The sequence below is a fragment of the Motacilla alba genome, chromosome 17 (assembly GCF_015832195.1).
Source record: "Motacilla alba alba isolate MOTALB_02 chromosome 17, Motacilla_alba_V1.0_pri, whole genome shotgun sequence".
NCBI classification, from domain to species: domain Eukaryota; kingdom Metazoa; phylum Chordata; class Aves; order Passeriformes; family Motacillidae; genus Motacilla; species Motacilla alba.
In genome coordinates this window covers 459507-473946 of record NC_052032.1, presented here as the reverse complement: position 1 = coordinate 473946, position 14440 = coordinate 459507, and the positions used below count along the sequence as shown (strand labels likewise).

Here is a 14440-nt window from a genome sequence, read left to right as displayed (position 1 = left end):
TTAGGGATCCTTTGGATGAAACGTTGCTTTTGAATGGCATCACCTGAAGAAAAGCATGCACCTGGGGATGCCTGTGAAACTGTCTGGTTCCTACAGGCATGTGACTGGGGAGGGCAGGCAGGTGGGGCTGAGCAGCACACCTGGAGCCAGCACATGCTGAAGTAGATAAAGTGCTGGAAGGGGATATTTTCCATCTCTCGGCTACTCAGCGCACAAGTTGGTTCCTCTCCTGGCTGTTGCACTCCTGTGTATTTTGTGTCTTATGACAGCAGAAAGTAATAGCAACAACACTGCTATCTTTTGTTCTCTTTGAGCACTTCTGAACTCTTTGGTGTATTTCTGTGTCTGTTCTGCACCCTGGCTGCTTGTAATGGTGTTTACCTGCTTTAGCCCCATAAAGCCAATACACCTGTAGCACAGTGAACAAGAATCCATGTTCTGTGAGTTCCCATGACAAGGCCTTTATTGCAGTGGTGTGCAAGCCAGAAATGTCAGCCTCAGAATGTATCAAAAAAATATTATTTACAGGCAGCTTTTGTTTGGAAATTGGAATCAATGATTATGAAATATTCATGCACAGGCTTTTGGACAAGCATTTTCCAGACCAAGTTTCAAGTTCTATGACCTTGTTCAGCATGTTTTCCTTGGAGGGCATTGAAACACCCCAATTCACATAAAGCAATGCTGTTTTCAGAGCATTCACCTCATTCTACTCCTGAAGGACTAGTTAGTCACCTCATGCCTTCAGCACTTCTCTTGATGTCCCTACTCAAAGGACTGGGCTGCGTGGGCTGTGCTTGTCAGATGGTTTTCCATGCTTTTGTTTGTACTGCTTCAGTAATGGGAGGATACTTAATAGAATCAGGAGTTGGCAGAGCTGTTTCAAACTCACAGCACAAGATCTTGCTGTTTTGTCACCTCTTGCCCTTCCAGCAGCTGAAGCGTGTGGTGGGTCTCCATAGGTGTCACTTCAGCTCACAAATCCAGCAGAAAAGCAGGTTGGATGGGGCTTGGAGCAGCCTGGTCCAGTGAAAGCTGTCCCTGCCTGGGGCAAGGGCATGGAATGAGATGAGCTTTAAGGTCCCATCCAACCCAAACTAGTCTGAGACTCTGTGACTGTAAAATCTATCTTTGCTATATCTACCTCAGGGTTAGTCTGTGTTGGGCTGGCTCTGAGAAGAGATCTTAGATCTTAAAGGCAGCAGCAGCAGTGTGGTAGTGGTGGAGGCGTGGCCAGACCTCCTACTTCCAGCAACAGGTATTAGACTGGATAATCCCACCCAGTGTGACCACACTGCCCTGCTGGGAGGCTGTTGGCACTGTCAGATTGCAGATTAGCTTAACATGGCCTCAGAAATATCAGAGCCTGACAAAGGAGAAGTTGATGAAATATTTAAAAGCAAGACTTTTCTCTAGGATTCTGGTTTAGCAAATAAAGTGACATCATTATGCAGTTGGCTAGCTCCTGCATGTTCATATCTGTACTGAAGCCAAAGTTCTTCACTCTCAGAAAATAACGCTTCTTTAGAGAAAGGGCTTTAAAATGCCCCTGGATGCTTCCTGGCTAGAGACACAGATCCCAAAAGAAAAGCTTTAGGGAGTGTCATGTGTCAGTACTTTGATTACACTGACTAAAGAGAGCTATTTTAGGGTTTTTAAGGTATTTCTCTGTACCCCAGGTAGAAACAGAGAGTCTGTTTGTTTAAATGGCACCTCTGATGGACAGATGAGCTGCAAAGGTGTTATTTCAGCCCCGGAGTTGAAAGATATGCACTTCTTACACTCTTACATTCTTATCCCTGCAGGTGGTCTTTGGCTATAAAGCTCCTGCTTTATAGCCAAAGACCTAATTTAAAGAAATACATTCATATGTCAGAGAACCCAGGTTTGGGTAAAGTCTCAACCTTAGTAAACAGTTTGGGCTGGGAAACAGAGTACATGTGGACACAACAGTGTGTGATGGCAATCAGAGCTTGCAGCGGTGAGGCAGGTCTGCAGTGCTCATTATTAGAGTTTGGGAAGGTCCTTGCATCCATGCTTGTCAGATGCCTGTCATGTTGGGATTACCAGGTGTCTTGGTTTGAAAAGACAGGTGTCTGCTAAAGAAGGCAGGAGCCTCCCTTGAAATGGAAAATGCAAATGCCCTCCCTCTGAATTGTTATAATTTTGAATTAAGGGGCTCTCAGGCAAAGATATGGGAGTAGGAGTAACAGTTCTTTATTAGGAAAAAAATTAAAATAAAAATTAAAATGCAGTAATGCAAAACAACACTGACAGCGTCAGGATCCAACCTGACCCCCTGTGGGTCAGGGTGGTGGCAGCAGTGCCATTCCATGGTGGCTGCAGCCCTCCTGCAGTGCCAGCTGTGGTTCTGCTGGAGCAGGGATCCTGGGCAAGGCTGGAGTTTTCCTCTGAAGGTCCAGTGCTGGTGTAAGTGGGCCTGCTCTTGCTCTGGGAATGCAGGGAGAAGAAAGCTGCTCCTCTGGGAATGCAGGGGGCAGAGGCTGCTGTGCTGTTCCAGGCTCAGATTGTATCCAGGTAGGAATGCTTGGCTCCTCCCCTGGCCTCAGCATCTCTCCATGGGATGATGGAATTTTATCAGCCATGCAGGGACACTCACTGGCCATGAACAGAAGATATTTTCTATAGGGAGGATTGGTTGTGGAAGAGATAAAGAAAACTGTTCCACCTGGTTCTAACAGGTGGCCAAATTAACAGAAGATAACTTCCCCACGCCTAACAGACGGCAAAAGAATACACAGCCCCAGCCAGATCTTGCATTTTCCAACTTAAGACACCAGGTTTAATATGCTGCATCAGTGAATGTCCAAGTGAGCACCTGGTACATTGTCTGCTGCCATTCGCCCTGTTGTGTACAGTATGTGTGTTGGTGCAGTGTGAGTTGGTGACCCTTGACAGATTACAGAATTGTGGAATCCTTAGGATTGGAAAAACCCTCTAAGATTATCAAGTCCAGTTGTCAGCCAAGCACTGCCAAAGCCACCACCCAACCATGTCCCCAAGGGCCACATCCACGTTTTTCAAACACTCCAGGGATGATAGCTCCACCACTATCGGGGCAGTCTGTTCCAAAGTCTGGCTGCCCTTTTTGTGAAGAAAGTTTCCCTGGTATCCAGCCTGAACCTCCTCTGGTGCAACTTGAGGCCTCGTTTGCTTTTTCCTTTTTATTGCTTGGTAGAGGAGCCTGACCCTCACCTGTCACACCTCCTGTCACAAGACCCCACCTGTCATATACCTCCTGTCACGAAGCCTTTATGTCAGTTGCTTCAGTTCAGACAGCACTGGGAGTTCTGCTATGGGTCACCCAAACTGCACAGTAAGGGGAGATGACTGCAGGTATTTGAGGCCACAGGCCGTGGTGTGCCTGCAGCACTTCCTCAGAGGCCATTCCTGCTCTCCTGCTATAAAATCAGGGCACAGAGCACAGCAAGGTGACAGCACTAGGACATCTCGGTTATTTGCCCCTATGTCCGTCTGGTAGCTACTCTATTACAGTGACCAGTGCTAAATTTGGCTCAGTGAGAACTGAAAGAGAACAAGAATTCTTCCTCCTGCTGCAGTGAGGGGGGAGCCTGAGGACAAAACTGATCCAAAATGTGGATCCCAGAGACAACACGAGGTGGCACACGACACTGCCTCTTCTACCTTACGTAAGCCAGCCTGGGCAGCCACTGCCTGGATGTGCCTGTGGGAGACACAGTCTGCTTCCAGTTCTTCCCGTGTATTTAGGCTCCTCACTGCCTGACACACCTCTGGCTCTGGTACTGTCCCTGTGCTTTCAGAATTTACATTTTCAATGCTGCTAAAAGAACATTTCAGCCCTTTTTGAATTCTTGAATTCTTATTAAGCTAACAGTAATGACTTTTATGATGTTCTGAATTTGTACCTAATTTGCTCAATTTCTCCATTTTTAATTGTACCCAGCTTATATTCTGTTTTCAAGGAAAACTTGTAAATGTTCAATGTGCCCATTCTCCCACAGAAGGGTGACAGGGCTGGACAGCCCTTTTAGTGAAGAAATTTTCCCCGATACTCAACCTAAACTTCCCCTGGCACAGCTTGAGGCTGTCTCCTCTCACCATGTGGGTGCCAGACCAGTGACTGCAGACAGGCATTTGGGCTCTCTTGCTAAGGACTCTGCTTTGGGGAGACACATTCCCCAAAGAGACAGCTGTAGTCAATGCAGAATCATTGGCTGGGGGGTTGGGGTTTTATTTGCTTTTTTTCCACATTGAGCATAGCTCATAATTTCAGGAAGACTGTGGCGCTGAGTAACACACACACAGTGGCAGGAGGAGCTGCTGTTGGAGCTGTTCTCTGGCATCCTCCACTGTATGTAAATACAGGTCCGGAGTGACACCAGCCACAGGCTGAATTACCAGATGGGAAAGTAAACCCACTCCTGCTTTCTCTTCCCCTTGCCCCACTTTTATCTTCTCCACTTGCTGTGAATCCTTGTGGTCATCAGACAGGTCAGGAGCCAGCTTGAACTGGAATGAGACTTTATCTAGGTCATATTTTTTGGGGATGCTGCATTAAGAATTAAGTGCATCTAAGCCTGTCATCAGTCAATCTTGCTTGAGAAGTGCGGACATGGAGCAGGTCCTGTATTTTGTGGAGCAGGGAGTTAATCCTGCTGCATCCATTTTGTCGGGTGGAAAACAAGATGACAGCAGGAATTAAACCTGCTTGGCCGTTGATTCTACATTCAGGGACCTGGGCCCAAAACAAATATGTGAAAACCTAACCCTTGCTAACCCGAGTTAAAGTTATGTCATCCAGCCAATTAATCCTGATTTTCACAATTAATAAAATAACCCAAAGCCTTTCTTACCACATGAACAATTTATCACAGCATGTTAGAACCAGGAGCCAAAAAGCTTTAGGCTGCTCTCACCTTCAGTATTAAAAGAACACAAGCACTAACAATTTTAGGAATTGTGAGGCTAACAAGTCCTTTTGTGTTTCTTGTGTTTGCCCTGGGGGCAGAGCAGCGGTAACCTCAGGCCCTGATGAATTTTTGTTCCCACAGAGCGTGCTCATCTTTAAAATTGCATAAAAGTCTCCTCTTGCGAGCAGGTCCAACCACCAGTGAATTATTCAGGAGTTTGAGGGTGTTTTGGACTTGTTACTTGGTCTGTAATGTAAGGATTGAAAGGCAAATAAGGAGCCCCTGTGAGTGAGGACAGATGACCCACCTGGACATGCACGGTGTATTTGCAGTCTCTGTATCCCAACAGAAAAAAGGTGCTCGGGTGTGAGTTCATCTTGTGCTTCAGTAGGACCTGGTCTTCTACCTCCAGAGTGGGCACAAAGCTGCTTATTCCACAGTAAGGTTTTGAGTGAGTCCTTTTCCAAAGGACTGATGGATAGAACAAGGAATGGACAGATTGTGTAGAATCTGAGAAAAAACAGACACATGGCAGGTTTGGCCTGGTGTGTTCCCAAAACAGCCACACTTGTGCCTCTGAGGAGTGTGTGTAAAGCCAGAGAAAGCATTCATGCATTATGTAGTATTTTCAAAGTGTGGAGGATGCTTAGACACCTCCATCCTGGAAATTACTGCAAGCTTGCTGGCAGCATTTAATGTGTGCTGGTTTTCCACCCACCTCCCTCACAGAAGATCTGTCTACAAGAACTCAGCAGTGCTGGTTTATGCAGCCTGTGTAGATAGAACCAGTGTCAGACCACCCTGATTTCCCCAGAGTCACAGCACAAGGCTTGGCCCACGTGTCTAGTTGGAGCTGGTCAAGGTGACATGAAGCACACGTGTCACAGCAGTCCTCAGTGCTGTGCTGGGGCAAAAGTCTGTGTTGTGCTGTCCCCAAATAACCATTTGTATCTTCGTACTAAAGAACTTGCTGTCTCCTGTTTTTATGCCCTTCACACACCACAGGTGACAAAGGTACAGGAGCACAGGTGCAGACAAAGCCTGCAGACAATGCCCCAGTTTGGTTGTGCTGGAGGGAAGGATGACACTCTTTGTACTTCAGTTATGTAGCAGGGTTTTTTTCCTCCAACTAGCTCTTAAATTTCATGTGTTTCTGGAGGAAAAACAGGTGGTAGTCGCAGCCTTCCCTCCCTCTGGAGCTGGCTACTTTCCCAGAACAAAGCAGGTTGTTTCCAAAATGAGCAGCTTTGGCAGAGCCACGTACAGTAAATCTTGAAATACTCAGGTATTGTTAAGAGTTTCCTGTGCTTTGTTGAGTCCAGCTTTAACTATTCTTTGAGCTTCATATTCTGTATACTGATGTGACTCTATACATTCTTTGTGTCTCCTTGTGTCCAAATCTTCAGTGTACAATCATCTTATCCTGCCTGACTCAGCCAGTTGCCTCGATGGTGGGACTCAGCAACTTGAAGCTCAGAGGTTGTTCATTCTGGTTTCAATCCGTGTTGGTGATTTAGGTGTTCCCACAGACAGTCAGGAGAGCGAACACTGCTGGCAGCAGTACCTTGGCTGCTGGCTGCAGCAGTGCCCAGGCTTGCAGGCTTCCATCCAGGATTGCTGTTGCTATAAACAGGAACAGGGGTGTGTGTAAATCATCTGGGATTAATCTGTCCTCACAGCTGGGAGGCAGGACTCTTTTAATGCTGAGTGGGTCTTGGGAGGAGGAGGAGTACCACAAAGCAGAGCTGTTCAGCTCTCCTGTCTTTGGCTCACCAGAACGCCTAGATCAAAGCTGAGAGAGGAGGAATGGCAGAATTCAGCACTCAGCACATGTGATGTGGAGCCAAGGAGTTGCACATTGTATGCAGGCAAAGCTCACAAGCAGCTTTGCGGGCCATGGCAATTCACATGGTTTGGGGATGAAGAGCCTTAGCTTTGTTGGAGCGGGGCTGAATTGCAGGGCCTCGGGGTTTGTCTTTCCCACCCCACAGATGCCGTGCATACCCTGCTTGGAGGATGCGGAGCCATAGCCCCCCTCCTCAGGAAGGGAGCACAGTGATGGAGAGGTATTGGGCACACACTATCATATTCTTGCAGCATGTGTGATGTACTGTGCACCTTCCAAACCAACCTGATGCAGTCTCCACAGAGCTCAGTGCAGGAGTTAAACTCCTTTATGTTTTTTTCTCTGGTGCATGACAAATCCATGCATCATTTTCAGTGGAACATGTTGTTGTGCAGCTCGCCCCAGGAGAGGGAGGATGGGGACTGGATGCTGCATCACATACTCTGAGCTCAGCTCTGCCGGGAGTTTATGTTGGTGTAGCCAGTGTTCAGGTGGAATAGGCTCGTAGTCTTGGCCTGGATCCTGGTGGAAGCATCAGTGAGAACACCACAGCATGGCACTGATGTAGGTGCCTTGACAGTCTGCAGCTTCCTCATAAGGGACAGTGGAGGTGCAGCACCAATCTCTGCTCTCTGTGATCAGGGACAGGACCCAGGGGATGGCTGGAGCTTTCATCAGGGCAGGTATGGGTTGGATATCAATGGACAGCATGTGGCACCCAGGCTCTGGCATGGCTGGGATTACAGTCCTTAGTCCAGACTTCTGGAATGAGTGAGGCAAGTCTTTCCCATCCATTCTCATGTGGAGAACTGGCAGCAAGAACACTTTTCCTCACTGGCAGCAAGAACACTTCTCCTCACCCTTGAGTAGATGACAATTTTGTTTGTACTGTTGAATTTCTTCCTACTTCTGTTACTTGGGATCATCCAGTTCTATCTGTATCTTGTCCCTGTCTGTTTATGTTGCCTCACTAATTCTGCTTTTTAGTGCTGCCCTTGATCTCCACTTTACCCAGTTACTTAGTTAGGAAGGACTGCTGGTTTTCCAATTCAAGTAACAGCTTCCTGAGGCTATTGTTCCCTAGGGCTCCAGACACTGCTGGTCACAAAGTATATTATTTTGTTCCTTAAAAGTATATCAGGTTACTGCCTTAAAATAAGAAATCATATCTCAAGGCTTAGAGTCTCTTAGCCCCCGCTGTTTGTGTTCTGCTCAGCAGTCAGTCCAGGGAAGGTTCTGGCTGGCTCAGGTCCCTGAAGGACAAGGTCATGGTCTGTGTGCAAGAGGAGGCTCTCCCTTTACGCTCTCATTGCCTGGAGCACAACCAAAGTCTGTCTTGCAGAACCAGCTGAATCCAGAGCCTCTATGCACAAATTCATTAAGCTTAATGAAATGAGAGGCGAGACTGGGATGTGCTGGATATTACACAGGATGCTTCACTTTGGGTGTCCTCTCTCAGCTGTGCAGCATGTGGCAGATCTGTTTTTCAGACCATTTAATGGCAAAAACTTGTCTCTGTCCACATTTCTCTGCACACAGTGTGTGAACCAGGCTGCTGACCCTGCAAGCTGCAGAGGGAGGCTTGGGTTAGGCTTAGGTTTCTTTTGGAAAAGGAAAGAGCTTTTCACTCTCCACAGTGGTACAGGCTTTAATGTTCTTCCAGTCGGGAACCCAGCCAGGACCACAACCTGCTCCAGTGCTCCTGCTGCTTGGCTCCAGGGCCTCTCACACAGAGGGGGATTGTGTGCAGGGGAGAGCCTGCATGTGGATCTGCACCCTGTGAGAAGGGTAATGGCAGTCAGTCTTTTCTGAGCCCTCAGGACAGCTCTGCTCTTTGGATATTCAAGGATTCTCCTCTCAAATCCATTCTTGGTGGATAAAGAGGTTATTACAGCAGTTTTCTTAAGTACTGTGATTTGTTCTGCAGAATGTAAAAACATGCCATTCCTGCAGCACTTAACTCCTTTAGAGGCACGTCCAGCAACTGACTTCAGGTTGCATTTCAAGCCCTGGCATGTTGTCATAGTCTGTCTATTCAGGGAGTTTCCAGTACTGTTGCAAATATAAGTTTCATCCTGTAGTGCAGAGCAGGTTGGGGTTCTCCACACATCAATCTAGATGGAGTGAGTTCCGTTCATGTGGGTAAACCAGATTTATTGTGACCCATGGAGTCACAGTGTCACTGTGAAGCAGATCCATACCCTCCCACGCCCAGCTGGAAGCAGACCCATACTCTCCCAGCTCAGCACACAGCCAGATGAAAAGGGCTTATATAAAGGAAGGAGAATGACTTTTTATATGGGCAGGTAGTTACAGGACAAGGGGCAATGGTTTTAAACTGGCAGAGGGCAGGGTTGGATGGGAAGAAATTCTTCCCTGTGGGGATGGGGAGGTCCTGGCATAGGGTGCCCAGAGCAGCTGTGGCTGTCCCTGGATTCCTGGAAATGTCCAAGGCCAGGTTGGACTTGGAGAAGCCTGGCCTAGTGGAAGGTGTCCCTGCCCATGGCAGGGGTTGGAATGAGATGAGGTTTAAGGTCCCTCCCAACCCAAACCAATCCGGGATTCTGAGATTCACCATTTCTTATATTTGTAATTTATCTTCCCCACAGGTTCCTGGAAATGATGGAAGCCCGAAGCCAAGGACACACATCACCACTAGCAACAAACGGGCAGAGCCCCTCCTCAGGCTCCCAGTCACCCATCGTACCTCCAAGCTCCGCATCAACAGGCAGCTCCAGCCCCAGCACCCCCCAGCCGCCGCTGCCACTTGCCACAAGCGCCGCCATCTCTCCTGACCCCGCCTCATCCTTCTCACCAGCGCCTGCCCCTGAGGCCCCACAGCCCCCCATGCCTTCTGCAGCTCCCGTGGCCCCTCCAGCCCCCCCGCCCAAGCGTGGCATCATCGCGCGGCTCTTTGGGACATCCCCTGCGGCCGATCCCACCCCTCCCCAGCCAGGTAGGTGCTGGTGCCCTGTCCTGGCAGGATGTGACCCATAGGCCTTCCGGTTTTCATTTAATTTTTTACCTGCGAGAGGCTGAGCGGACAGGTGTGCAAAGGCCACAGGCGCCATGCTTGTGCAGCGGGTGTCCAGGGAGACTTGGGCTGTCATTCTCTATTTTGTCCTGATCAGCATTTTGGTTTGTCTCTGTTCTGGATAGGGACTGTGCCCAGCTATCTGGGTGGTGGCTGTAGCATGCTTGAGAGGAAGATCCTGAACACACAGGAGACACTAATAAAATAAGTAAAACGTCAGGTTCTTACCAGGAGCAAAAATACCTCTTGAATAGCAAAAAAATGACTAGAGAAGCTATTTGAAGTGCCATCCTTGCACACGTGTGGGAGTCTGGAGGGGTTCCTGTGCATAACAGAGAGAAGCGGAGCACTGGGTTTAAAGGTTATTCAGCCAGAAATGGTCACGTAGGTCCAGGCTCCACAGCAGATCCCCCTCTGGGGAAATCTGCTCCTTCAGAGCAGGTCTGGGAGGAGGGAGCCCTCAGCTGCTGCCTCAGCACTGGTACCCGCTGGAGCAGCTCAGCCCTCAGTCCAGAGCCTGCCGGACAGAGTGCCAGGCAGAGGCATCAAGGGTTTGTTGCATGTAATTTTACTGATCTGGACCATAATTTGCCTGTCACATTCACTTTGTTTGCAGAGCTAACTGGAGCTGCAGAGCTGGCACTGCCTAAAAATCATGACATGGTTTGATTCACCCTTTGGAAATACCTTCCTTCTCACACTGGCTCACAGTGCTCCTGAGACACCCACAGAGAGAAAGGAGGAGGTGCTGGGGACATGGGTTGCAATTTCAGATGTTGAAATGGTCTGGTTTTAGATCTGCACACAATGTTCTGCATCCTGTGCCTCTTCCCAGATATGACACAATGCACCCATTTTGGTTTGTTTATGACTCTTCCTTCCCAGAGAAAACAAAACAAAAACCAAAGAGGGGAGGAGATGTTAGAAATTCCTTGTCGATAAAAAAACCCTTTATCATTTTGATCTGTAGAAAAAAAAGACAAGTGGTCTACTACTGGTGTTACAGTGATTGGGTTTGGGGTTTTTCTTTTTCTTCTCTTTTTTTAACTCCTTCTTAGCTTGACAGCTGTTTTGGGCTTTGGACTTTCAGCCCTGATATCTCGGAATGCTTAGGGGCAAGTTGCAAAAGGCAGCCAGGAAGAGCTGATGTGTCAGTGTTGCAAGGTTTCAGTGGTGTGCCAAGGACCTGCACCTCCACTGGAATGTACCCAGGCACAAATTCACTGGAAGGCAGCTAAAAAATCATTGTTACCAAGTAATACTTGGTTTTTCTGGGAGCTACTATTTAAGATTTCTCTTGAAGTCTTTAAGTAGTAATTCTTTTGGCTGTGGTTTAGCTTGCACCAGTGCTACTCTGTGGCATTAGTGGTACTGTTGGTGTGCAGGAGTGATCTGAAAGTTGTGCTAAGGAGAGTGAAATCTAGGGAAAAAAAGGTACAAGTCTTGTTTTACCCAAAAGAAAAGTCTAGATGTGAAGTGCAGCATGAGCAGAGGAAAAACATTGAGTATTGCAAATTCTGGAAAGGTTAATCACTTCAGGCTTCTTAGTCACGCTAATTTAATGAGCTTTCATCCTGATACCTTGAAGATGGGTAAAGGTGTTTCTACAAATGAACTGTGTTAAAGTCACTCTCTATTTGAAGTAGCTCTTGAGCTTTTGTTTACACAAAACATCTAAAAGCACAATGTAAACAGTTCTGCCTTGGACAGTTACAGCTGAAAAAAGCAAGAGGGTAGGAGAGGGTGAACTGAACAGTCTGGAAAAGGTAAGAGAATAGTGAAGGGACATCCCCCAGGAGCAGTGCACATAGCACAGGTGTAATAAAACTTATGGTACAGTCAGTCATACATAGCTTTCCCTGGAGAGCAGAGCCAGCCCTTGCCAGGGAGATTTTCAGTCCATCTAAAAGCCTGGATGAGCCTGGTGCATTCTAAACCACAGCAGCCATGATCTGTGAATGCCTTCATGTCAGACTCTGGGCTGTTTTATATCCTGTTCATAACCTTCCTCTTCCCTCGCTGTGGAGCCAGGGTCCTGCCTCATGGCTGCTGCCACCCAGGGCAGCACAGATCTGGAAAAAGCCAATTTCTGTCTTGCTTGTAGTGACACCAGTGTTTTACAACTCCTGTCACTAATGCAGATCCTGCTGCTGCCACTCCTCCCCCCAACCCTGCAGCCCCTGCCAAGGTACAGAGCGTGGAGGACTTTGTTCCCGAGGACAGCCTGGACCACAGCTTTCTGGAAGACCCAGTGCCACAGAAGGACAAAGGGAAACCACAGGCCAAACACCGTGTGGATAGTGAAAGGTAAGGAAAGGAGAGTGGCAGCAGGGAGGGCAGGTCCCCAGCAGGGACACTCCTGGATGTGCAGCCTGGCTAACGTGGTGCAACCGTTCCGTGATTCCAGGGCAGTTAGCTGCCCCAGAGGCTTTCTGGCTGTGCTATGGTCAGTCGTAGCATTCACTGTTTCCCATTTAGTGACACACACTGCTCCCCAGGAAGGAGGAACATCACAAAAAGCCGATTATCACCTTCCTGGTGCTGCTGTCTTGCTTTGTGCTCAAGTTAAACCACTGGGCCCTTTGGGTCAGGAAGGAATTTTCCTTCTGGACGAACACACCAAATCATTTGAGATATTTTCCTTCTGGAACATAGTGCACTTTGCAGGGATACTATGTTTTGCTTAATGAATATTTTACTTCTGCAGAGGCACAAAGTGTGGCCAAACTCCTCTGCGACTTGGTAATCTTATTCCTAAGGCACTATAAAGAGGTTTGGGGCTTGGTGGAGGACACTTGGGAGCACTCTATAGCTCTGTGGGATTCTGGAAGGAAGGATGGAGAAAATCATGCTCCTTTGGGAGTGTCACTGCATGGTTGCCTGCAGAATCAAAAAAACTCTTAGGGAGTGCCTTTCTTTTTCTCTGTGTCTAGTGTTTCTTCCCAGAATTTTTCACTAAATTGGAGAGCCACAGATTTGATGGATGATAGGGAACGGGTTGCATATTCACATCCAGAGAGTAGTGATCTATGGCTCAATGTCCAGTTGAAGATGGGTGGTGTCCCTCAGGATCTGTACTGAGACATGGACTTCATCCATGAAACAGGGGAATTGAGGACACCTGCATCAGGTTTATCAATAACACCAAGCTGAGTAGTGTGGGTGACACTCCTGAATAACGGGATGTCATCCAGAACCTGGAAAACATGAGAAGTGGCTCATGGGAACCTCATGAGGTTCGCCAAGGCCAAGCTCAAGTTGCTGTACCTGGGTTGGGGCAAACTCTGGGATCAATCCAGGCTGGAGGGTGAAGGGATTGAGTGCAGCCCTGGGGAGAAGGACTTAGGGATGCTGGTGGGTGAGAGCCGGACCTGCCCCAGCCCTGAAACCCCGCATGCCCTGGGCTGATCCCCAGCATGGACAGCAGGGAAGAGGGAGTTCTGCCCTGCTCAGGTGAGACCCCTCCTGCAGAGCTGCCTCTAGCCCTGAGGGGGCTACATCAGGAGGATGTAGAGCTGCTGTAGAGAGTCCAGAGGAGGCCATGGAGATGCTCCAAGGTCTGGAACCCCTCTGCTCTGGAGCCATGCTGGGGGAGCTGGGGGTGTTCACCTGGAGAAGACAAGGCTCTGGGGAGATGTTATTGCTGCCTTTCAATATTTAAGGGAGGATGAGGACAGAGTTTTTAGCAGGGCCTGTTGCAGTAGGACAAGAAATGGTGGTTTTAAGCTAAAAGAGGGGAGATTTAGACTAGGTATAAGGAAGAAGGATTTTACAACAAGAGTGGTGAGGCCCTGGCACAGGTTGCCCAGGGAAATGGTGGATGCCTCATCCCTGGAAACTTTCCCAGTCTGGCTGGATGGGGCTCTGAGCAGCTGATCCAGTTGAAAATGTCCCTGCTCAATGCAGGGGGTTGGAACAAGCTGAGCTTTAAGGCCCCTTCCAAAGCAAACCAGTCTGTGACTCTATAATTATCTCCTCAAAATGGCAGAGCTGTGCTTATGCCATAAGCTGTATTTTCTCTTTTTTTCCCCTTTGTTTCTTTTCCTGGCTTTGATGTTTTTTAACCAAAATAAAAAAAAAAAAAAAAAAAAAAAGGGGATTGTGTATACTGAGCTGCTTAGACAAGAGGATGTGCAGCGAGCTGTCTGAAAGCAGACTGTCTCTTAAGAGGTGACCTAAGCATACTCTCAGGCTCTGTATCCCTTTGCTCAGAATATTCCTTGCCTGCTGCCTCTTGTCATCAATGCTGGATTAACCAGGAGACTAATTAAGCATGGACACTGCTCATCTGTGAATTCTGCCTCTTTTGACATCCTTGTCAAGACCCAGTGTTCTCTACTTCAACCACAGCAACCTTAAATCAGTGCTGTTTGTGAGGCTCGATGCCTGTGTAATGCGGGTCAGCCTGAATCATCATCCCTTGTGATGGCAGAACACGTGGATGTTTTATTAAAACTTAAAGAAAAAAGGCAAGAAAAAAGTGGTGGTTACTGGCAGCATGCTGGCCTACAAAGTGTCTTGCTCATGGCTGTGGCAGAGCTGAGATATTTTACTGGGTTTAACAAGGAATTATCAGAAGAGCCAAGCCTGACCTTCTGAGGGACTGGGTCCTGAGGTGCCCTCAGAGCTCTGGAGCTGCAGTTCTTC

The 14440-nt window shown here is 48.1% G+C and overlaps 1 protein-coding gene across 2 annotated transcripts in view; it reads left to right on the top strand.

The window, feature by feature from the left end:
- The window catches only part of RABL6 (RAB, member RAS oncogene family like 6), a 52962-nt gene that overhangs the window by 25762 nt on the left and 12760 nt on the right, over window positions 1-14440 (top strand). For both annotated transcript variants that reach the window (XM_038156215.1, XM_038156216.1), the window contains 2 exons: window positions 9369-9715; window positions 11935-12100. In XM_038156215.1, coding sequence (XP_038012143.1) covers window positions 9369-9715; window positions 11935-12100 — 513 coding nt within the window. The remainder of the gene's footprint in view (window positions 1-9368; window positions 9716-11934; window positions 12101-14440) is intronic.